Genomic DNA, 21,139 nt, shown 5'->3' with positions numbered 1-21,139 from the left:
ATGCGCTGGAAATGTGCTGTGTAACACAAAGTTGCAGAAGACAGCTAATTACAATGTGACCAACCAAATGCTACTATCTGAGCACGAACAACAGTCAGACTCTTACTCTGTATTTACGAGAGTAATGTGGTACTGGATACACTACCTACAAACTGCTACATTTACTCTGCATAAGCTATTGCACGTTGTCGTATTTATTGCAGATGGTCCCGTGTTTTCAAAATCACTTCATCTCAACATGGGATCTACCAATATGCAAACAACGGCCTGGGCAAGGCATGAGCAGGTTACAAATGCAGAAAACGAGAAAGGCAACCACAAAAACAATGCTCCAGTGGAAGAGCCTTGCCTACAGGACAGCTCTGAATCATCACAAAGTGCATGGCAGCTGCTACCACCATTACTGTGCAAGGGCTTAACGTGGCCCGTTTTCAAAAGGTCCACCCAAAAGATTCTTCAAGCTAACGAGGAGTTATTGCGAGTGCAAAAAGCACATCATTTTGAAGTAAAAGATGTGTAGCGCCACAACCAACACTAGCGTATCAATGACAAAGATGCTGACAGTGATACAAAGAGAACATTCATGGCTGCCCTGCAGAGCTGACGGGCTTGTCAGTTGGCTGATGCTCCTCTCTAAAATTTATGGCGCCATCAATACGTGCAGACAACTCTCCAAAGCTGGTGACTCAGACCCAATAACTCTCAACCATCTGATGTTGACAGCACTAATGAACACGTCAGCTCTGAAAGGCAGCCATGGTCATCCGTCAACCTCTTCGTCGTCGACAAGACAAACACATATGATGGTGCTACAAATGCGAGGCAAAAGAGCAGACAGAACAAATGAAACAACTATGGGTAGCAGCACACTAGAGACTGTGTGAACCTGCATTGTTTACTACTAGCAACTCTTACCCCACTGCCTTGTGTCACATTTCTCCTGAAGTGCATTAACATGCTAGACATATAACAGCCACAACTTCATAATTAAGACTCAAATGGCTGTCAAAGCTTACCATGCTGCTGCCTCCGGCATGCTGTTACTTATGGTAATAAATCAACAACTAGTCCGAACCAACGGCCTGGTAAAATAATCAGCATCAGTTGAAATATATGGATTGAACAGCATGTATGGATACAGTATGATGGAGACGGCACGAACCTGTTTGCGATTGCTGCCCCGTGCCACATCACTGAACCGTACTTGACGCCCTGCCTCAAGTGGCGTCCGGATCATGTGCAGCATGTGCACCGTGCGTTTGTTCAGTATTCGCTCTTCAAACTGCTCGTATGTCTCATCGGCCAGCTGCTCCTCGGCCTGCAACACAAGGAGGGGAGCACTGCATGTGAGCATTTTCACACTGACTCATCAAGAAGCACATCTGGCCAGCACTTGCATAATAACTTAATTGGTATTACTAAATTAGTAGTTTTTTTTTTCCTGTTCCACGCCTGCAAAAGCGACCCTCGCATTCAGTCATAACTGCACCATTCAGGCAAATACGGTAATGTGCTGATAGAGAAAATCCGCCACCACAGTGGAGCAGCTGCTGATGCCAAGATATTCAGCTTTAGCTTTGGACCTCGGCAGTGGCAACTATGATAAGTTGTCTTAGGAAGGCACACACAAGCCTAAATCAACAAACCTTTCCACCTCCTCTGAAGCCAGTGTTTTGAGCTACCTGAACTCCTAGCAGACATAGGGCTTGACATATGATGGTGCCCAGCGACAAGCAATTCCAATACAGCAGAACCTTTCTTCGGACAGTTACATCTATGGAACTTTGTTAATGCATCTGTTTCCTAAATTCTGTTGCCAGGCTGTTGTGCATTAGTTGAAAATCTCAAAGTTTTGCAAACTGAACACAAACTATTGACCGCAGGCATCGTAACAATCCATAAACACCCGAATTTTGGCCAGCTCGGACTGCCGGTTCCTGATAGATGGACCTCATGGGAAGTTTCACAAAGAGCTCTGGTTTCAACTGCCATTAAGTCAGCCACACCTACACAAGCTTTCGAGAAGAGCAGAGCTCAGCATTTTCATAAAGACGTTCCTAAATTCAGTGCTGGTTAATGAATGAACATCAGCCTACACTCTCATTTCTAGTTTTATGCATTATCATAATTTCAATACTAGTGTGCCAATGGCATACTAGCCAACTGCAGAACAGTTGTGAACTGAAAAGGAGCAGATGCAATCTGAACATAGCTGAAGGCTACATAGCTTGCTGGCTGCAACGTGTTTTTGCGTCCATGCAAGCTGCTTCATGAAAGCTGTGCACTTACATATGTGTCAGCCAGCATAGCGATACTATGGCTGCAGGCAGAGAAACAGTAGAAAGAACAGCCAACATTCAAGTGGGGCTGCCTGCCTCCATTAAAAGTGAAGTGCCATTACTGTTACAATCGCAAAGCATGACATGACTGCAAGTTGGAACTGACGGCTGGTAACACATGCATTTCTTTTGTGGCTCTTCTTGAGTTCAAAGATCTGCACGCAACAGGAACACAACACTTACTGGTCCAACAGACGCGGGAGGCCCATAGTCCTCATCGTCGTCGTCCAGCTGAGCCAACTGGTCCTGCTGCGCAGCCAACTCCCGCTGCTCCTGCTGCTCCTCTTCAGTCATTGGATGCGGCTCCAGCTCTGGCTGCGGCTCAGCTTCAGAAAGCTGTTGCTGATGCTGTTCAGCCGCAGCAGCCTCAATGGGTGCCCCAAAACCATGCAGAGCAGGACCCGAGGCTACCAGGGCATCAAACTCAGACGGTGGTGCCATAGGCTCCATGCTCGACGTCTCCTCCTGTGGTGGCTGCATCTGAGATACCAGCACATTCGCAGGACTCAGGCGAAGTGCACAGGCAACACACACGCACGCACGCTTAGCTTCTTCCTGGGCTAGTTGGTTCATGACTTTCATCAAATGGACACTGAAAACAGCTCCAAGCAATTAGTGTGCTCAGTAAAAACAGATTCTTTGGCTCTTTCTGGTTATGCTGACATTTGTACGACAGCAAAAGGTGCATTTATCGCCAAGTAAATCGAATTTCGAAATCTTCCTGCCAGTTAATTAAAACTCATGATGTCCTTGTCGAAAAGAACAGGTTCCCGCAGTTTTGAAGTGAATAGCAGTGTAGAGTAGCCTCTGGGATCCCCATCTGAAAGCATGCATTTTACTAGCAGACTATGCATGCCAGCATGGTTTCTGCATTGTATGTATTTAGCTTTGTCACATTACACGATGAAAAACAGCGCAAAGGAAACGCAATAGGCAAACAGGACGACTTGTCTGCATCATCATGTCCTTCGTTCGTGTTCCCTTTGCGCTATTTTTCATCATGAATGTTCACCAACTCGCTCAACTTTCGGTGCTGTCACACTATGCCGGTGTCAATGCTCAGCGGCAGTCTGTTGGTGGCTCATAGCTGACAGCGGAGTTGTCAGGCAGCAGTCGGCGGATGTCCTGCTATATCACAATGATACGATGCCTCACTATGTGCGCCGATCAATACCCATCGACTTCTTCACTTCACCCACCCACAGCCACACTGAGAGACTGCTCCAGGTACCGAAGCTGTTGATTTCATTATCTACCGCTTGTTTATCAAACAGTTTGCACAATTGCTGATTGAATAATCCAAGATAATACTACATCATTCAGCATATTGCACAAGTGTGAAATTGCCCCAGGATTGCACCGATGATGACTGCACCTGCACTATGACTGCACTATCCCCTGCTGCACTGCCACAAAAATAAAGTTGGTAAATCTAGCCACTGTTTCCAGTACTCAAATGCCTGCACCGAGTAAGTTACCGATTACAAAAGGTAGATAGCCTGTGTTATAGCTTGAATGCAGAGATGATTTCGCACGTCTGAGAAGCTCCCCCGACAGCTCCTAACACACAGCAGAGTTACTACAAAAAGCGAAATGCTTTGCCGCCGGGCTGCTGTGGTTACCTGTGGTGTTGGAGGGGGCATCATCTGAGGTGTTGGAGGCGGTCCCATCTGGGGCGTTGGGGGCATCATGGCAGCTGGCGGTGACTGTGGTGCTGGCACAGGTGTGGCTGGGTGCACAGGGTACTCGGACTGCAGCTGGTCCGGCTGGAGTGTCGGAAACTGCAGAGTGCGGCAGACCGTGAGTCACTGCCCTCACACGGGAAGAATATGGGTAGGAAAGTTGCATTGCCTCACGAGCAAGATTTGCATCAAAGGCCTGGGTAATCCGAACTCTTGAGCAATTCACTTCTTCAGTCCAAAAACAGTGAGGCATCTAATAATCATCATAATTACCTCAACATAACATGACCATAACTGTAACACGAGGGTCAATTTTGCAAATGTGAAACAGAAAAAAAAAAATGAAGTACACAAATGCAGCCCAAGGAACCAAGCCACAGTATATGGGAAGTTGTGCAGAAGACTTCGAAAAAGTACCTCTAAGAAACGGCTTTCTTGTGCCTCGTGTCCATAGGAAGGCAAGGCTACCTTTTAGCCGTGACAATTACCATAAAAACCGGAATAACCTCGTCAGACCCTGCGTACCATGTAATGCACACTTGTATTTTTCGAAATTTTCTTTAAATGCGCCGCCTCCCGCAGCCTAAGTGCCACTGGAAGTCAGAGAGCACTCACTGTGCTCCCCCGTTATCAGCTTTTCAACAAATGTGGAACAGGGGCACTCTGGAGAACCTTTTAAGTTAGTTTATTTGTCTAGACCAGATCTCTGCTCACAGTGGCCAAGCAGGTCCCAAGTTTACTGTGCTTTTCCATTAAATTTTTTGTCATTTAGATTTAAACACACATTCTTTCGTGCATGTATTCAACTAAATACAGTCGTGTCCACTTATCACAATGTTCAAGTGCCACGAAAATTCCATTGTTATAACAGACAATTGTTATAAACGGGTTGCACGAAAAAAAGCATAACAAAGTGGGGTCACGGACGGCAAGCGACATGTGAGCTCCGCCGAGGCATCATTTTTGTGGCACCGAAAGGGGCATTGTAAAAAATATGAGAATGTTGCTGCGGCTGCCTCTCAGCTTGAAAAATCCCTTAGTGCCCGAGAAAAAAAAAACAAAGAAAACGTGAAAACTTGAAAGCATTTAAATAGGGCAAAATAGCTTGCACTTCTCACTTCTTTGCTGAAACAAACCCGTAATCGGTGAGTTTCGACTGCTTCGCGGCAGTCTTGCTGACATCATTCTGGAGGGCATCCAAATGTTGGACATGTCCGAGTGAAAGGTTTTTTGCAAAAATGAAGTCCCGCAGGGACTCGATCATTCTTGAGGCCTCCTGATGAAAGACAACTTGTACAGGCTCCGGTTCATCTTCGTCATCGCTGCTGTCATCGTCTTCCGCGCTGGTGACTGCTGCAACGATCGCCTTGTCAGTCAATTCTTCGTTTGTGGTGACTGCATCGTCGGCGTGCAAGAATTCTTCAAGCCCTTCCGCATCGCCGTCATCACCGCGCACCGTAGACCAAAGTTCTGTAATCGTTCCATCAGCAGGAGCTTCGCGACACTCCGCATCACTGATATCCCCGGCGAAGTCCGCTCTTCGGAAGCAATTCATGACGGTGGAGGAGCTGACTTCTGCCCAAAATGAATTGAACAGCCATCAGGAGCGAAATCTTAAAGTCTGGAGCGGGTCGGGCATTCGCGCACAGCAATGTCCAGGTTAAGAGCAAGCCTGCTCAACACACGACGGCGATACAATGCCTTGAAGCACGCAATCACGCCTGCGTCCGTGGGCTGCAAGCCTGCAGTCGTGTTCGGCGGCAGGAAGAAAATTTTCCCATGCGACAGTTTCTGGGGAGTCTGAACTGCAGTACAGTTATTAAGGACCAACGCCACCTTCCTGCCTTCATGCTGCATCCGCTGATCGAACTCCACAGCCACTCGCGGAAAAGTTCACGCGTCATCGACGCTTTCTTATTATGACGGTAACGAACTGGAATCCTCGCAGCACCACGGAAACAGTGGGGATTCCTAGATTTTCCAATTACGAAGGCGGGGCGCTTGTCGCTGCCGTCTATATTCGCACAGAGGAAAACGGTCGCCCGCAATATGATCTGCTTGCCGCCCTACAGGGATCGCCTTTGAGTGCATGCGTCTTCGACGGAAGCATTTGGAAGAATAGCCCGGTCTCGTCACCATTGTACAAGTCCCGGTCTGCATATGCTTCGCGGATGTACGGCAGTGTCTCTTCCAACCACTTCCGTCTAGCGTCGACATCGAGCGACCGTGCCTCGCCCACGACTGCCTTGTAGACGATTCCGTGCCTCGCCTTGAAACCGCTGAATCCAGCCACCACCAGGCTGGAAATCGGTGTTTTGAAGGAGATACGCAAAGTGCTTCACCTTCTCCGCTAAAATCAGGCCACTAATTGGCAACTTCATAGCACGTGCGCTAAGGAACCACTGATACAGTGCCTCCTCCACTTCTTTGTAGGCATCATGCCAAATCCTCTTCCGGCCGTCCTCCATAGCATGGCCAGCACTAGCATGGCATTCGTTTTCAGTCATCTTGAGCGCGTTGCGGATAATGGTTGAAACCGTCGGCTGTGACAGACCGTACTTGCGTACTAAGTTGCACACTTCTTCAGCACCTCGGAGCTCCCTCAAAATGTTCCGCTTCGTTTCCAAAGATGTTGCCGCTCGCTTTCTCTTCTGCGGCAGTAGATCCGGTACAGCCACGCTGGCCGCGTTTCCTGAAGGAGAATCGTCCATTGTTAAACTCTGGGGAGGAATCCGATGGGCTTGCAGAACCAGCAGGACCGAGGCCGGTGATGGCAGATGATAAAAACCAGGCTGGCAACGCACGTGCTTTGACGTTGTACGCTGCCCTCGGAACATGTGCAGCTCGTGAAGCAGGAGCCAAAGAAAGTGTGAAAGATGGGGCAGCCCACGCTGAAATGCCGTGACGCATTTTCAACGGGCGGCGCACCCTTAGAATGGACTGCTCCCCGTGCGGATACAAAAGCAACAAAAAGAAGTGCCTCCCTACCCTCTCCACCTCTGCCCAGAGGAAAGTGCCCGTCTTTTCTCCTCCTCCGAGTCATACAAGCTTCTCCGGCTCACCCCATGCGCCTGGCCTTGTATGCGTCATCACGTGACCTTTTCGCAGCCGCTGTGGCCGCTGTGCGGGAGGCTCCGCATACGCGTGCGCGTTTTTGCGCCGTAAATGTAGTTTGGCTGGCGTGGTAGCAGCGTTTGCGAGTTTTTTACTTTGAGGGTTGGCTCCAAATGACTACATTTAATTGTTATAACCGACAATCTAGTATGATAGCATTGTTATAAGCGGTTTATTTTACCATAGAACACATTGCAAAGGTGACGGTGCCGCGGCTGTCCATTGCTATATCCGATATATTGTTAAAAGCGGTATTGTTATAAGTGGGTTTGACTGTATACGCCACACAACATTGTTGCATATTTATGAGGGCCCACGGGCCTGTAGCAGAGAGCATAGAGGAAGCTCGTAAGGGAAGAACTGTTGGACCTACAACTGCCAGACTTTGTGCGTACATTTATGGAACCACTGAGCCTTGTGATATAAATTTGGGTTAACGCTTACACGCCAACTCATACTCGGGACTGGGGAGGATGTAGGTCAAACTTTTTTTCAAGAAACCACAGCGACAAGTCGGCCCCAGTCTTATATACTGGTCATAAGCAAAATAACTATGGAAGCCTTGCAACAATGGCCAGCTGGAGTCAATAGCCTCCATCAGCATAGCCACCACCAGCAACCTAAAGCATCAATGCAAAGTGGACGAACAGAACTTGAAAGCTAAGAACTCAGTACCTACAGATGAGGGATGGGACTCAGCAAAATATTAGTGCGGAAAAGGAGGTAAAGGAGACATAAAAAAAAAAAAATTGGAAGGAAATAATGCAAGGAAAATCAGTGCTATGTATGAACGAGGCACGAAAACAGGACATAAAAAAAGAGCATTTGTTTGATAACTTGTGGGGCAGCGCACTGCTTTTCGAAGCTAGGACAATGGTTTTGAGAATGAAAATGTACAGAAGTGGATATATTATGCACTGCCTATAGAAATGAAATGGAGACCATAGAGCACTTAGTTTTGAGGTGCACAAAACTTTATACAGTCAAACCTGGATATAACGAAATTGAAAAAAGTTCGCAATTTTTCGTTATATCCAGGTTTTCGTTACATGCAGTTTTGGGTTAAGACTGGTAAGGATTATGCCAAAACGAAATAAAAATTCGACAGATATCAATTCAAGTGAACTCGCCATTCAAAGAATTTATTTAATAGAGAAAAACTGCGTAATTTTCGCTTGCTGTTTTTGCCCGATCGAAGCCACTACTCGGCGCTCCAAGGAAACTATCCATGGCTGCTTCATCGTCCTGCGAGCCGACGAAATGGCGCAGAACGTCCACCGCGTCCATCAGTTCCCTCGCGGTGGGAACAGCACAAAACGTATCAGGCTCTGACGAACCGTCACCTTCAAGGCTATCTTTAACGGTTTCGACAAGTGCCGCATCAGTCATCTCTTCCGTAGCCACGGCGCCGTTGTCCACGAACAAAAAGTTGCACAGCTCGACACCGTCGGGCACCCCACCGTTCATGCGTAGTTCATCCCACGCTTCTGCGACCTCGGGTGGGCTTGAAGGTTCGTCTTCAGTGACTGTAGCTTGAATGGCCTTATTTACCTGAGCCTTGGCGAAGCAATTGGTGATCACTTGTGATCCGACCTCTTGCCACGACGCAGCAAGCATTTCGATTGCTTGGTAGATATCCACTTTTGTTGGCCATTCAAGGCGGATGTCCAGGAGCATCTTCTGTATCAATCGACGCCGGTAACAGCATTTAAAGCTGTTAATAACCCATTTGTCTAAGGGCTGTACCAGAGAAGTGCAGTTAGGTGGCAAATGCTGCAGCTCGACCTTAGAAAGCTGTAGGCCTTCCACATGGTGCGCGGAGCAGTTGTCAAGCAGCAAACAAATGCTGCGAACTTGTCGCTTGACATCTTGGTTGAGCTCCTTCAGCCAGTCGTAAAAAATTGCCCGCGACATCCAAGCTTTGGAGTTTGCCACATATTTTACTGGCATCCGCCCTGTTCCTTTAAAACATCCGGATCGGGCATTGCGGAAAATAACAAACAGGATTCGCTTGTCGCTGGCATCAGTGTTGGCGCAAAGCAAAACCGTCACGCGGAGTTTAATTTGCTTTCCACCGCGGCAGTCTTCTCCTTTCAGTGAGAACGTGCGGCTCGGTAACATTTAAAATTTAAAAAAACAGGGCCGTCTCATCAGCATTATAAATGTCGGCAGCTTCATAGTGGCTGAAAATGCCGGGAAGCTTCTTGGCCACCCACGAGGCAGCAGCATCGCTGTCTGCGGAGGCAGACTCGCCAGATACCACTTTTCCGACGACACCGTGCCGGCTTTTAAATCCTTGTAGCCAGCTGTTACTCGCTTTGAAGTCGTCGTGGCCCAGGATACAAGCAAAATCTATGGCTTTCTGCTGCAAAATCGCGCCACTTATGGGCACGTTTTGTGCTCGTCTGTCCAAAAACCATGCAAACACGGCGTTGTCCACATCAGCATACGTCGACGTCTTCAGTCTTTTCTTCTGGGCGCTTGTGCCCGACTCCATCGCACTGCGGATGCTTTGTTCTGCAGCAAGAATGGTTGACAGGGAGCTGGCTGGTATATTGAAGCGGGCAGCGACATCCTTCTTTTTTTCGCCGGCGGTAACCGCATTCAAAATCGAGAGCTTATCTTCAAGCAACAAAACTTTGCGTTTCCTCACAGCAGAACTCATCGTAACGAACCGACACCGTAAACACACACCAACACACACACGTCAACACGCTGACGAAGAAGGCTTACCATAACTGTGCCGCAACACCACGAAAAATTTGTCATAGTAGTGCCACCTAGTGTCAAGCTACAAAATGAAAGCTTAAAAGTTGCTACGCTTGCCACGGAGCGGCGATAGCGACGCTCAACATCATCATCATCACTGAGGTCTGCTTGTTTGCTGCGATTGCAAGCGTTCTGCTCGCGGTCTACTTTACCTTTTAATATAAAAACTTACTTAAACAATATTCATTAAAGTTGCGCACTGCCCGGTCAAATTTCGGGCAAAACATTACAAGATACAGCTCGATGATCAGAGCCACGGATTTGTTACATCAAGGTCAACTGTCGCAACGAGTTCGTTACATGGAGGTCGCCTATACATGGGCTTCAATGGGGGATGTGCTGGGGAATTGAAAAATTTCGTAAAATCCAGGAATTCGTTACATAGAGGTTCGTTACATAGAGGTTCAACTGTACCACACTTCAGAGAATAGCGGAAGATATAGAGGGGGTGCTGCGATTTGCTGGGGAAGACGGATGAACGGATGAGAAAAGCAGTGCTTTAACAAAGGAGAGATCAGAAGAGAGGAAAGTCAGGGAAGGGGTGAATTTGCGAAAAACATAGTCAAATTAGACACTTCAAAAGGGAAAGGTAAAATTGAGAGGAAGAAAAATTTAAAGGAGGGGAAATCAAAGGCTAGGTGGTGCAAGCTGCTGCCTGATACAAAGGGTGGCAGCTCCATGAAAGAGTTGTTGATGAAGGAGTGGATCCAACTCGTCTGGAATAGGCAGTCTGGTGCTTTCTTCCAGAGACCAAACATGCTGGTTCTCGAATCGTTTAGAGGCCACCTCACAACCAACGTAAAACGGGCCCAGTGCTATGGCAAAGACGGACCTCATGGTTGCAAAGCAGCTTTGTTTCTGCGCTGCTTTTCCCCATTTTCTCTCAAAATGAGCGGAAACCGGCGGCAATTCACCATAGCTTTCAAGAAAACTATAGAATACGCGAAAGCGCATGGCAACCTGGCTGCACGGCGTGAATTTGGAGCATTGGAAAAAAGCATTCGATACTGACAGAGCCAGAAACAGCGCATCACAGCATGCAACAACCAGAAGAAAACGTCATTGCACGGACGGACTGATGGGTATCCCAAACTGAAAGCCAAAGATGCGGAGTTCATCCGGGAGCTGCATGCAAGAACACTGCCCGTGACTTCCAAGTGCATCCACATCAAAGCTGTTGAGACTGCACGTGCCTCTAGACTCACGAGGGCACAATTCAAAGGCCTGCTATCGCAGGATCGGTGATTTATAAAGTGGAATGGTTTCCTCTATGGGGGTGCACTTCTCTGAGCCAGAAATTCGAAACGACTGCATGATGGGACACATGAGAAACGCAAACAAAACGCCAGTATGGTTTAAAATGCCCTCGAGCAGGACTGTTTCAGAGAAAGGAGCCAAGCAAATCAAGGTTCTCAGAACGGGCAACAAGCACTCGCGATTCACAGTGATGCTTGTGTGCACAGACGATGGAAAAAAGCTGCCCCCTTTCATCATTTAAAAAAAGAAACATAGCTGAAACAGGACTTCCCTGGTGATGTCATCGTGCGAGCTAACAAAAAGGGATTCATGAACGAGTAGTTGATGCTGTAGTGATGACTCACCTGGAATCGGCAACCTGGTACTCTCTTCCAGCAACCTCACGACCAGCCTAAAACGGGACCTGTGCTATGGTAAGACGAACCTCGCGGAGATCCCTGGTGGATTGACATCCGTAATGCAGCCACTGGACGTTGTGCTCAATAAGCCATTTAAAGAATCATGTGTGCAAACTTTACAAGGGATGGATGTAATAAGGGAGTAATTACTTATTGGCATCCATCCAAGCGCAGCCATACGGTTACAAAGGAAATCTGGCTGCGCGACATCGGCAGCGCGGCGAATGTTGAGGGTGGCTGCCAAACATTAGAATGAAATTAAGACTTTTACATCTTGCGCTACTTATTACCACGCTTTCCTCTGGACAAAGCTTCAAATTCATGCTTGGAACACGTGTGCATTCTCAGGCAACATGCACTACCAGTGCTCCAATATGTGATGTGCCATGCCAGTCACCTTAGTTGAATGTTTGTGGCTTGGAGCTCGACCTGTATCACATTCCAACTTTTTTTAGAGCGAAAGCTCTACTATGCCAGTCCAAACCTAAGTTTCGCTGTGTGTTGCCGGAGCTTTGAGCAGAGTAGCAGGCGGTTAGCAACGGCGTCCTAGCAGCCGGATCTGCATCTAGAAGCAAGTGGTCGCTGCACCGAGCTCCGCGCTTCGCCGCGGCGTAGCTATCTATCTAACCAATTAAGACAGTGTATAGGAGTGCACTAGCTAGTGTCGTTAACCACGATGACGTCATAGAATAGTGATGAGTACAATTAGTAGTAAACATAAAAATGTCCACATGAATACATCACTAGAAAGAGGAGGTTTAGCCTAATTAACATTAATTGGATTAATTATCATAATTAATCAGTTGATGTGTATGTTGCTATAGCAACGGATAACTACAAACACCAAACACGTGATGTGACCTTCAGCTTGACCTCGAAAAAGAATTCAGCGAAATGTAAGAGTAACAACGGGTGAACGGATGACGTCATATAAGGTATGCAAGTCACACGACTTAGCAAGACGTCAATCGGCACACTGAAAAGGCGCCTACCGAGGCTGCCCTCGCCACAGACATGGCGGCATGGACAGGAATGGAGACACAGTCGTATCAATGAGCTCCGGTGCTGGCATTTGTCTGGCTTACACTCAACGCTACAGATGCCAAGCCACATCTAGTTGCTTGATACACCAGAGCTTTTGCTCTCTAACCAGGCTCAGGAGTAGTTAAACCACAGCTTATTTTAATCTTTCCTGTCCCAATATGCAAGTAAATATGTTTAGTGCACTTTTGTCTCTGCATAAAATTCAACTACAATGGCCAGAGATGACTCACGTTACATTAAAGTGAACAAGGTATATCTCACAAAAATAAGAGTTTAGCATGGCTAAGCGCGGCATATCGTGCAGTAGCACTAGTTGCGGTGGGCACTTAAGGTCCTTATGTGCTAAAGGCATCTGACCTAAAGGCCTTTACTATAAAGATATTTGGCTTAAAGGCCTTTACCCAGAAGGTATCTAATTTGAAGGTCTTCACCGTAAAGGTCTTTACCCAAAATGCCTCCACCCAGACGAAGGCCTGTCAGGTGTACACGCCTGGCAGATTGCCCACAACCTGGTGGACAGGTGGGCCACCTGCCACAAAGCAGGCTGCAGGAACGGACGTACGTACATATGTATGTATGCCCAAAGTCGGAAAATACACCTCGTAGTGCTACTGCACTAAATGTTTTTTTTTTTTTTGCGGAGAAACTTAAAAACAAATGCTTACAAGCGACCTCCAAGCATCTGGATGCACAATAGGCCTAAACAACCCAGTGGTGAAGCACCTCAGTAGGATGGATTTTAAAGGCACGCATACCTCAGAGTGCTGAGGGGGCAGTTGTCAAGATGGATGCTCTGTTGGCACCGTTTTCTAGCCAAGGCAGAAACAGGCAGCATTACAAAATGTGCCAACCACTTTCATGACTTTGCCATACAAAGGGCATCTGGTAGTCATGTTCGTCATAAGCGCGCTCAACTGCACCACTTCCAAAGCAATGTCGGCCAAACTTCGGAGCAGCTTCCCATCTGCGGAAATGAGTGGAGGGAAGCTCTGTGCACCGCCAACTCACCAGTGCTGCCGCTGCGGCTGACTGGTGATGGTGTCCCTGGAGATGTGGGTGGTGGTGCTCCTCCTCCAAGTGTGGGGGAGGGGGCAGCTGCTGCTGCTGGTGCACAGGCGTCATGGGGTGACCCATCATGGATGCCATCTGCTGCTGCTGCTGCATCTGGTAGGCTGCCGCGTAGTCGTGCACTGGCGTATGTGGCGGAGGTGGCTGGGCATATGTGTAGTCGGCGGGCGTGGGCCAGCCATCCTGCAGGGGCGTCTGGGGCTGTGGCTGCTGGTACTCTGGAGGTGGAGGAGGCACCATGCCTGGTGCCACCATGGGGCCACCATACGGGTCCTGGGGGGCCCCACCCATATGGGCCCCGTGAGGGAAGTCAGGTGCACCAAGGTCATAGTGAGAAGAAGGCTGCTGCTGCTGTTCGCTGCCGTTCTGGGGACCAATGAGGTCATCTTCCAGGCGTCGGCGCTTGGTATGGTGCCCTGAGGACACGAGGAAAAACATTTCCATTTGTAAGTTTGCTCATACACAAAAAAGAAGGACAGAGAACTGCATTCCTTGTACCTTAAGTGCCCATCCCTTAATGATAAAAGCAGGGGGATGGAGTCTTAGTTAACTTGTAGGTTATCTTAGCAGGTAACAGACAGCAAAAGAATAGGGAGCAAGTGATAATGCATAGTGAGGCAAATGTGTCATCTCCTTCTGCATCCTGAAATGCCAGTGTGCATTCGAGCATTAAACTGAGTGCCGTGACTTGCCAGTGACATAGGCTTGAGCGAACAGCGGTTCTTTGGTTCAAAGCAAATTTGAAGCGAACAGTAATTTTTGTAGAATAATTTTGAAGAGAATACAGTAAAACCTCAATAATTCAAACACAGTTCATTTGAAATCCCAGATAATTTGAAGAACTTCAGCCAAATAATTCGAAGCGGTAGCATGCACCAGCCTGGTTAAAGATTTGAGGTGCGACACGGGAATGCCCAATCCGATTTTGCCGCAAACCGGTGAAACAACAGCCCCTATGAGCCACGAGGCAGCACTGCAGAGCGATGCCAATGCTTAATATGCGAAGTGCCCCAACCCCTGTACTCTCAGCACAAAAACCAATCTATCGTATTGCGGACCACCAAAACACACACCTGAGCTTGTCTTGCGACGTTACCATTCTTGCTCCATGCCCACGGCAGGTTGACTGCGCGCAACGCCGGCCTGTGCCTTTCTTTGAGTGGTGTGCCATGTTTAGAAGGTAAGTTACTAGTATATCTGATTACGTTTAAAGGACAGAACAATGAATTTTAAGCACCCAAATTTTTTTGGTGCAACAGAAAAGCTTGCTGTCTAAGGTGCTCAATTCCACTCCGGTTTTGAGAGAAATGTTGTAGACGATTTTTGCCGAGAATCGGTTGATCAGTGCATGTGCCAGTTTTGTAGGCTGATGCTGGAAACCATGACGAGCAAAAACGATGGTGATTACACGCTGGCACAAATGATATAAATATCACCCCCCAGACGGTATTTAGACATTTTTAATATAAAGTAGCATCAATTTCAATTTCCACACCCAGAGCTGTTACGGCACAGTGACTTACACCGCCGACACTCCAGCCATGCCGCACCACTGTTTTTACTGCGCCGATCTTGCTGATATGAGCACTCGCCGACTAATCATCATTCCCAGGTTCACTTTAAGAGATTTTTACCTCCTTCTGCGATGCTGAAGAATTTTTCAACGCTTTCAACGAAGCTACAATGTCCGGCTGACTCTGAAGCATCAGAAGCGTCACCTCCGCCGAAGTTAGGCTTAGCTGCCAAGGACGACTCCACTGCACGCCGCTTTACTTCGTGGCGGGTTCCCCGAGTTTGTGCTTCGTCCAAAACTTTTGACACCGAAAGCCACCTTTCTTTTCAGCATCCATCAAAACAAGAATAGAACTATCCGCAAAAGCTTGTGGAACACATTCTAAGAGCTGCACATCGCACCACGTGATTTAAAATGTCCAGTTGAAAGTGCTGGTTTTTGGAAGTGGAGTGTGAAACCACGGAGCCGCCCTTGAGGAGAAAAAGCATAGGCCTACCGACTTGAACAAGCCCGATGGCGTGAGACGCTGCAATTTGAGGCGTCACGCGCTTGAAATTGGGCAGACCTGCACTTTTTCTAGCCACCTCGAAGGCTTTAACCAAATTTTTTTAATAATTTCCCAATAATTTCCTATTCTGATTTTTTCATATGAAAAAGAGGAAGGAACAATATCGCTCAGTCATAAACACAAAGATTATTTTTTTTTAAAGGGAGGATGAGGGGATCAGAGCAAACTTTTTATTTTTTGATGAGTGATGAAATTTGACAGACTTGCTTGAAATAGGATCAAACAGGAAGCTAAAAAATTTCACAATGATATCTTCAGTAGTTTTTATTTTATTATTGTTTATATGTTGGTCACATGTTGCTTGCTTATGGAAAGCCTGGCCTAACAGCAAAATGGGTTATGGGCCTGTAAATGTTTTTAATAGTTACTAAGAAATATGGTCTAAGTCAAGATTTTCTTTATTTATTTTTAAATTTCTCTGCTGTTTTTCTAAACGGCATAGTATGCACTTTCTCTTTATGTTTAGAATGTATCAAGCTCCAGTTATTGTGTAATAAATAATGGTGAGACTAAACGGTAAATCTGAGACTGTCTTGCCGTAAAGCACATTTCAGCAATTACAACAAAACAAACTGGATTAAAATCCGTGCTCCCATTGCCGTGTTTTGTTTTGATAAGCTCAAAACAAACTTTTGAGAAAACAAGCCTGAAAGTTCTAAACTAGCACACACTGTCTATGTGTAGATGCTCACAAATATATTTATTTAGACTGCTTAGCATTTATTTTTGGGTGAAATATTTCAGTAAAACATAGAAAGAGTGTTGTAGACACCAAAAAGTGTACTTTTAAAAAATCGACTTTTTTCACGATTTTTGCGACCTTAATTCGAACACTTCTCATGGCTCCAATGACTTTGAATTAATGAGGTTTTACTGTATTTTAATAGCTCTGGTGCATAAAAAGAGATTGAATGGCACAGTTTGCATTTTTAAAATGTCTATTTTAACACGCAACGTCATTACCTCAAGGAAAGGGTGAATTGAAGCTTTGTCACACTCACTGAAGCTGCATAAACATTTTGCAAAAACTGCCATCCGAAATTAAAGCAGCCGACCTACATATGGAGCTGACTTATCTGCGGGGCGGTACAGGCAAGTAACCAAAATAAAGAAAAAAATAAGCCAAAAATTCAAGAAACTACAAACAAAAAGCAGATAAAAGCATAAGGATCCGTGGAATAAAAATACAAAACCGACATAATTAAACATTGAAGCATAAATGGCAAGAAACAGAAACATTAACAGAGTAAAGTTAATACAAGTTATACAATGTCTATCCACAACGGCACGAAAATAAAACAAAGAGAATCATCAATAACAGAAATAAAAGACAAAAACCTAATGCACTGGTAAGTTAACAATGTACTAAAAGATGTTACGCAGAAGTAGTAGCAGATATTAGTTTATGAAATTTCTCCCGATCAGTGGTGGTAGCAACATCTGAAGGGAGAGCGTTCCAGTTGGTTATAGTGCGTGGAATGAATGAATGTGCATAGTTAAATGTACGGCATGACAAGCGCTTAACTTTAAACGGATGATTGCGGTGGTCAAAAATAGAGGAAGGCAAAGAAAAAAAGTCATTACGAAGCGTTGAGTGATGATACAGTTTATGAAAAAGTGATAAGCGTGCAACTTTATGACGGAGATATAGATCTTGCAGATCAGCGCGTTTCTTCAAAGCTGTCATACTGGTATGACGTGAATAATCAGAGTAGATGAAACGAGCTGTGCGATTCTGCAATGATTCGATGTTATTTATTAAATATGCTTGGTGAGGGTCCAAAATAGCCGAAGCATATTCAATTTTAGGTCTAATAAGAGTGGTGTAAGCACGTAATCGGAGGTGAGAGGGAGCATGCTTTAAGTTGTTTTAAGAGGCCTAATGACCGATTAGCAGATGCCCCCACACTTTGGACACAAGCCTGGTATGCAGCCCCCCACGCAGTAGCAATCGCTTTCAACACCGTGTCACCGCTACACAATGTTTCGAGCTGTACAGTGCTGCGCCCATTTGCCTTTTACTTTCCATACTCCACTCACCTCTTTTAATGCCCTCTATTCCTCAACGACACACACTGCCTCCTTTCCAGATCCATAACCTCCGCACTTGCATGGCACGCACATACCCCAAGACCCCTAAAAAGCTGGCTTCTCATAGACTCTCAAGCCTGACGGCAAAAGTCAGTTAAGCTACCTTGAAAAGCTGATAAAAAAAAAAATTCACACTATATTCAATGCGAGTTGCATTCTGATGCATTATTTGAAGGCGCCTGCAGAAAGTAAAACGCCTTAGATGAGCTGTTGCCTGTGCATGCAAGGAGAAGGGGTGCTCACCCAGGCTGTTCTCGTGCATCTGCTGCTGCTCCTCATGCTGCGGCTGCTCGACATCCTGCTGCTCGTCGTCGAGCTGCTGCAGCAAGGGATCCTCACCGGCGGCCAGCTCGTTCTCAACGGCCCGCGTGGTCAGGTGGCGCTGGTATAGGCGCGACAGAGCCCGCGACAGGATGGGCCGGCCTGGAAGCGCAAAGAGCTTCTCCACACCGCCCGTCTCTTTCCAGTGCATGAGACGCTTGGTGGGTGGAGCCAGGTCCAGTGTGGTCACAATGTCGCTTGTGTCCGACAGCTGTGCCTTCATTTCCTCACCGGAAATGTTCTTCACCTCATCCACTATGAGCTTGCGCTTGCGCTTGGCTCGTGCCTTCTCCACCCCTGCACAGTGCGAGGCAAAAGCTCACATCATGCTCAACTCTCACCTCCAGTGCCCGCGTCACACTGGCAGGTCAGAGCAGCCAAAGCAACGCAGAGGGACAGGAAGGAGGTCCATACAAAAGCACATACAGTAGAAGTGTTCCCTGATTAACACAGCAAGAATGGTAAAGCCGCAACACACAACAAAGGGAACAGAGAACAAAGGAAATTATCAATGGCCAACAACTTGGTCTGTCACTAGATGCCATGTTCACATCGTGTTCCTCTCCGTTTGTCATGGCTTAACAGCCCTAACTGTCAGCACCTGTGCACAGGTAAAATTGGTGGAGAAATAATCTGACTACTGCCAGCAACCCATTCCCTCCAGATCTTAACAAAGCTGGTGTATCAGAGCAAGAGACACAACATTGACAGATTTTTGAAAAATGAAGTAGATCTTCCCTGCAGCATCTGCATGGAACACAATGACGAATTAAAGTAAACAATGCTGCTGGCAATTTTCACTAAGGCTCTGTTGCTCAGCTTCTCATCCACCTCCTCTGTTATGACAAGCACAGAGCCCAAATCCCTTCCTTTCATCCAAGTCACACTCAATGGAATGCTCTTGAACTTTAACTGTGATGAGATAAAATGATGGGAGTTTAGCCTCTCCATTACAGGCTTCAACCAACCAAATATAACCCCCGAGTCGAAAGCAAGAAAACATGGGAAGCTATCAACAGAAGTGCCAGGAATGCTATGCAGTCTAAGTCAACAGGATGCCACTCCCACTTTGCACAAACAGAGCTAGCCATGCCAGCATGCTATGCTTCCCATCTTAATAGAGCCATTGAGGTAGGTGCTGTGCATCCCTTTGAACAACACATTTTGGGGCGACCCCAGCTCACCTTGGATGACTGTGGTGTCCAGAGGAGCCAGGGCAAAGCTCTCGTCCTCGTTGTTGAGCAGCGTCGTCTGTTCTCCAGGGCCTGCTTCCGTGGCACCCATCTGAGCTACATCCACAGAAGGAGGCCGTGGAGGCGGGGGCATAACTGCTTGCTCCTGCTGCTGCTGGTCTATCAGGCCGCCATCTGCAGACGGCATTGCTGAAGAGGAGGACGGGCCTCCCAAGCCAGCAGCGGCCGATGTCGTGGCACCTTCGTCAAGGTCATGGGCATCACCCACCGAGCTCCCAGGGCTGGAAGGCCCCGATGGGGCACCCATTGACGCAGGGCCCATGTCTGCAGTAAAAAAAACCGCATATGTATGAGGCTCACAGGTCTGGCTGTCAAGGTACAGATATATTTCATTTATATGTACTTTTACAGGTCAAAGCCATACCCTGGCTATAATGTACACTAGAGGAAAGGAATCCGGGTTAGACTGCACCAAAATTGCTTCTCCCTGTCCACAGTTAAAGACCGGAATGTTTCTAGGACATGTAATCTTTGCCACATGTGAAGAAGTGTTCTTCTCTGGTGTCTTAGAAAGGTCGAAGTCTTGCACCAAATGCACTTTGTATTTACCATTTGTATTGGATCACGTGTAATGTCCTCATGTTGATGTGTGTTGGGACAATGATCGTAGCGTTTTGCGTGCTGCGAGCACATCTACTCTATTATAGAACTGTTTAAATTTAGCACCTAACAGACTGTGTTTGCCTTTTGAGTTTACCACTTTTGCATTTTTGTTGTCCTATTTGTATTTCACAGTTCACGCCATTCCTACCTTGGCCCTGGCAGGGCCAATAGTATGTCTAATAAATAACAGATAAATAAATCAATGCATGACATGCAGCAAGATCTAAAAAGAGACACTGAGGTTCTGAGACACACTGATACATGCACCAAAATCTCAGTACCTATTAATAAATACAGTCTCCCCGAAATTTGTGGTCTGAGCCAGAAATCAACTTGGAAGCTCACCCTCAGCAATAGAATGTCATAGCCACTGAGCCGTCAAACTGAACTGAACATACGAGCATGGCGACAAGTATGGCAGAAACCATATTCAAGTGCAACAGGCAGCAAAGCCTATCAAACAACCCCCCCAAATATTACTCTGCCAGCAATAACTCATGAAAATGATTACATGTATACGTACCCTAACGCAGGGAACTCAAGTCATGCCCATAGTGCAGTGTGGCTATTTCCTGTAGCAGGCTCTCCACAAACTACAGCCGTAACGCATAATTTGGCGAGGTATATGTTGCTAACATGCAGCACACAGCAGCAACAGATACCTCGCCAAGTACGGTTGAGTCCAATATGAAAGGGAGCGCACGAGCACATGGCTCCCAGTCCAAGTGATGCAATTTTACTTTTGTCTCCAAAGAGTACTTCGTGCCAGATGCAACACCAGGCAACGTGTTGAGAGGCCAACTGTTGCGAGCCCTTGACATACGCAGCAGAGTTCACCATTGGAGCTATTGATGTTGCTCGCAGTGTGCACGATGCATAATGAGACCAACTGTCCACTCACCATACATGTCATCATCGTCACTCTCATCGACGGGCCGTGTGTCAGGACCAGCTGGTGCAGGTCCTGGAGCTCCCAGGGGCACATCTCTGTCTGAACCGCTGGTGTCCAACGGCACGTGACCCAAAGGTGCATCATCGAAAAGCCCCGCTGGCTCGAACAGCCCACTCGGTTCACCCTCTGCACCAGTGAAACAAAGGCATACCCTAAAATCAGACCGA

At 47.0% G+C, this 21,139-nt stretch overlaps 1 protein-coding gene across 2 annotated transcripts in view; it reads right to left on the bottom strand.

Annotated features, from left to right (window-relative positions):
- vtd (RAD21 cohesin complex component verthandi) overlaps positions 1-21,139 on the bottom strand; it is a 40,317-nt gene that overhangs the window by 5,634 nt on the left and 13,544 nt on the right. For both annotated transcript variants that reach the window (XM_077663384.1, XM_077663385.1), the window contains exons 5-11: positions 20,922-21,098; positions 19,349-19,681; positions 18,087-18,461; positions 13,612-14,087; positions 3,962-4,120; positions 2,523-2,819; positions 1,163-1,318 (exon numbers count right to left, since the gene is read on the bottom strand). In XM_077663384.1, coding sequence (XP_077519510.1) covers positions 1,163-1,318; positions 2,523-2,819; positions 3,962-4,120; positions 13,612-14,087; positions 18,087-18,461; positions 19,349-19,681; positions 20,922-21,098 — 1,973 coding nt within the window. The remainder of the gene's footprint in view (positions 1-1,162; positions 1,319-2,522; positions 2,820-3,961; positions 4,121-13,611; positions 14,088-18,086; positions 18,462-19,348; positions 19,682-20,921; positions 21,099-21,139) is intronic.

This window comes from Amblyomma americanum, chromosome 4 (genome assembly GCF_052857255.1).
Source record: "Amblyomma americanum isolate KBUSLIRL-KWMA chromosome 4, ASM5285725v1, whole genome shotgun sequence".
In the NCBI taxonomy this organism is placed as follows: domain Eukaryota; kingdom Metazoa; phylum Arthropoda; class Arachnida; order Ixodida; family Ixodidae; genus Amblyomma; species Amblyomma americanum.
This window is presented reverse-complemented; position numbering and strand designations above follow the sequence as displayed.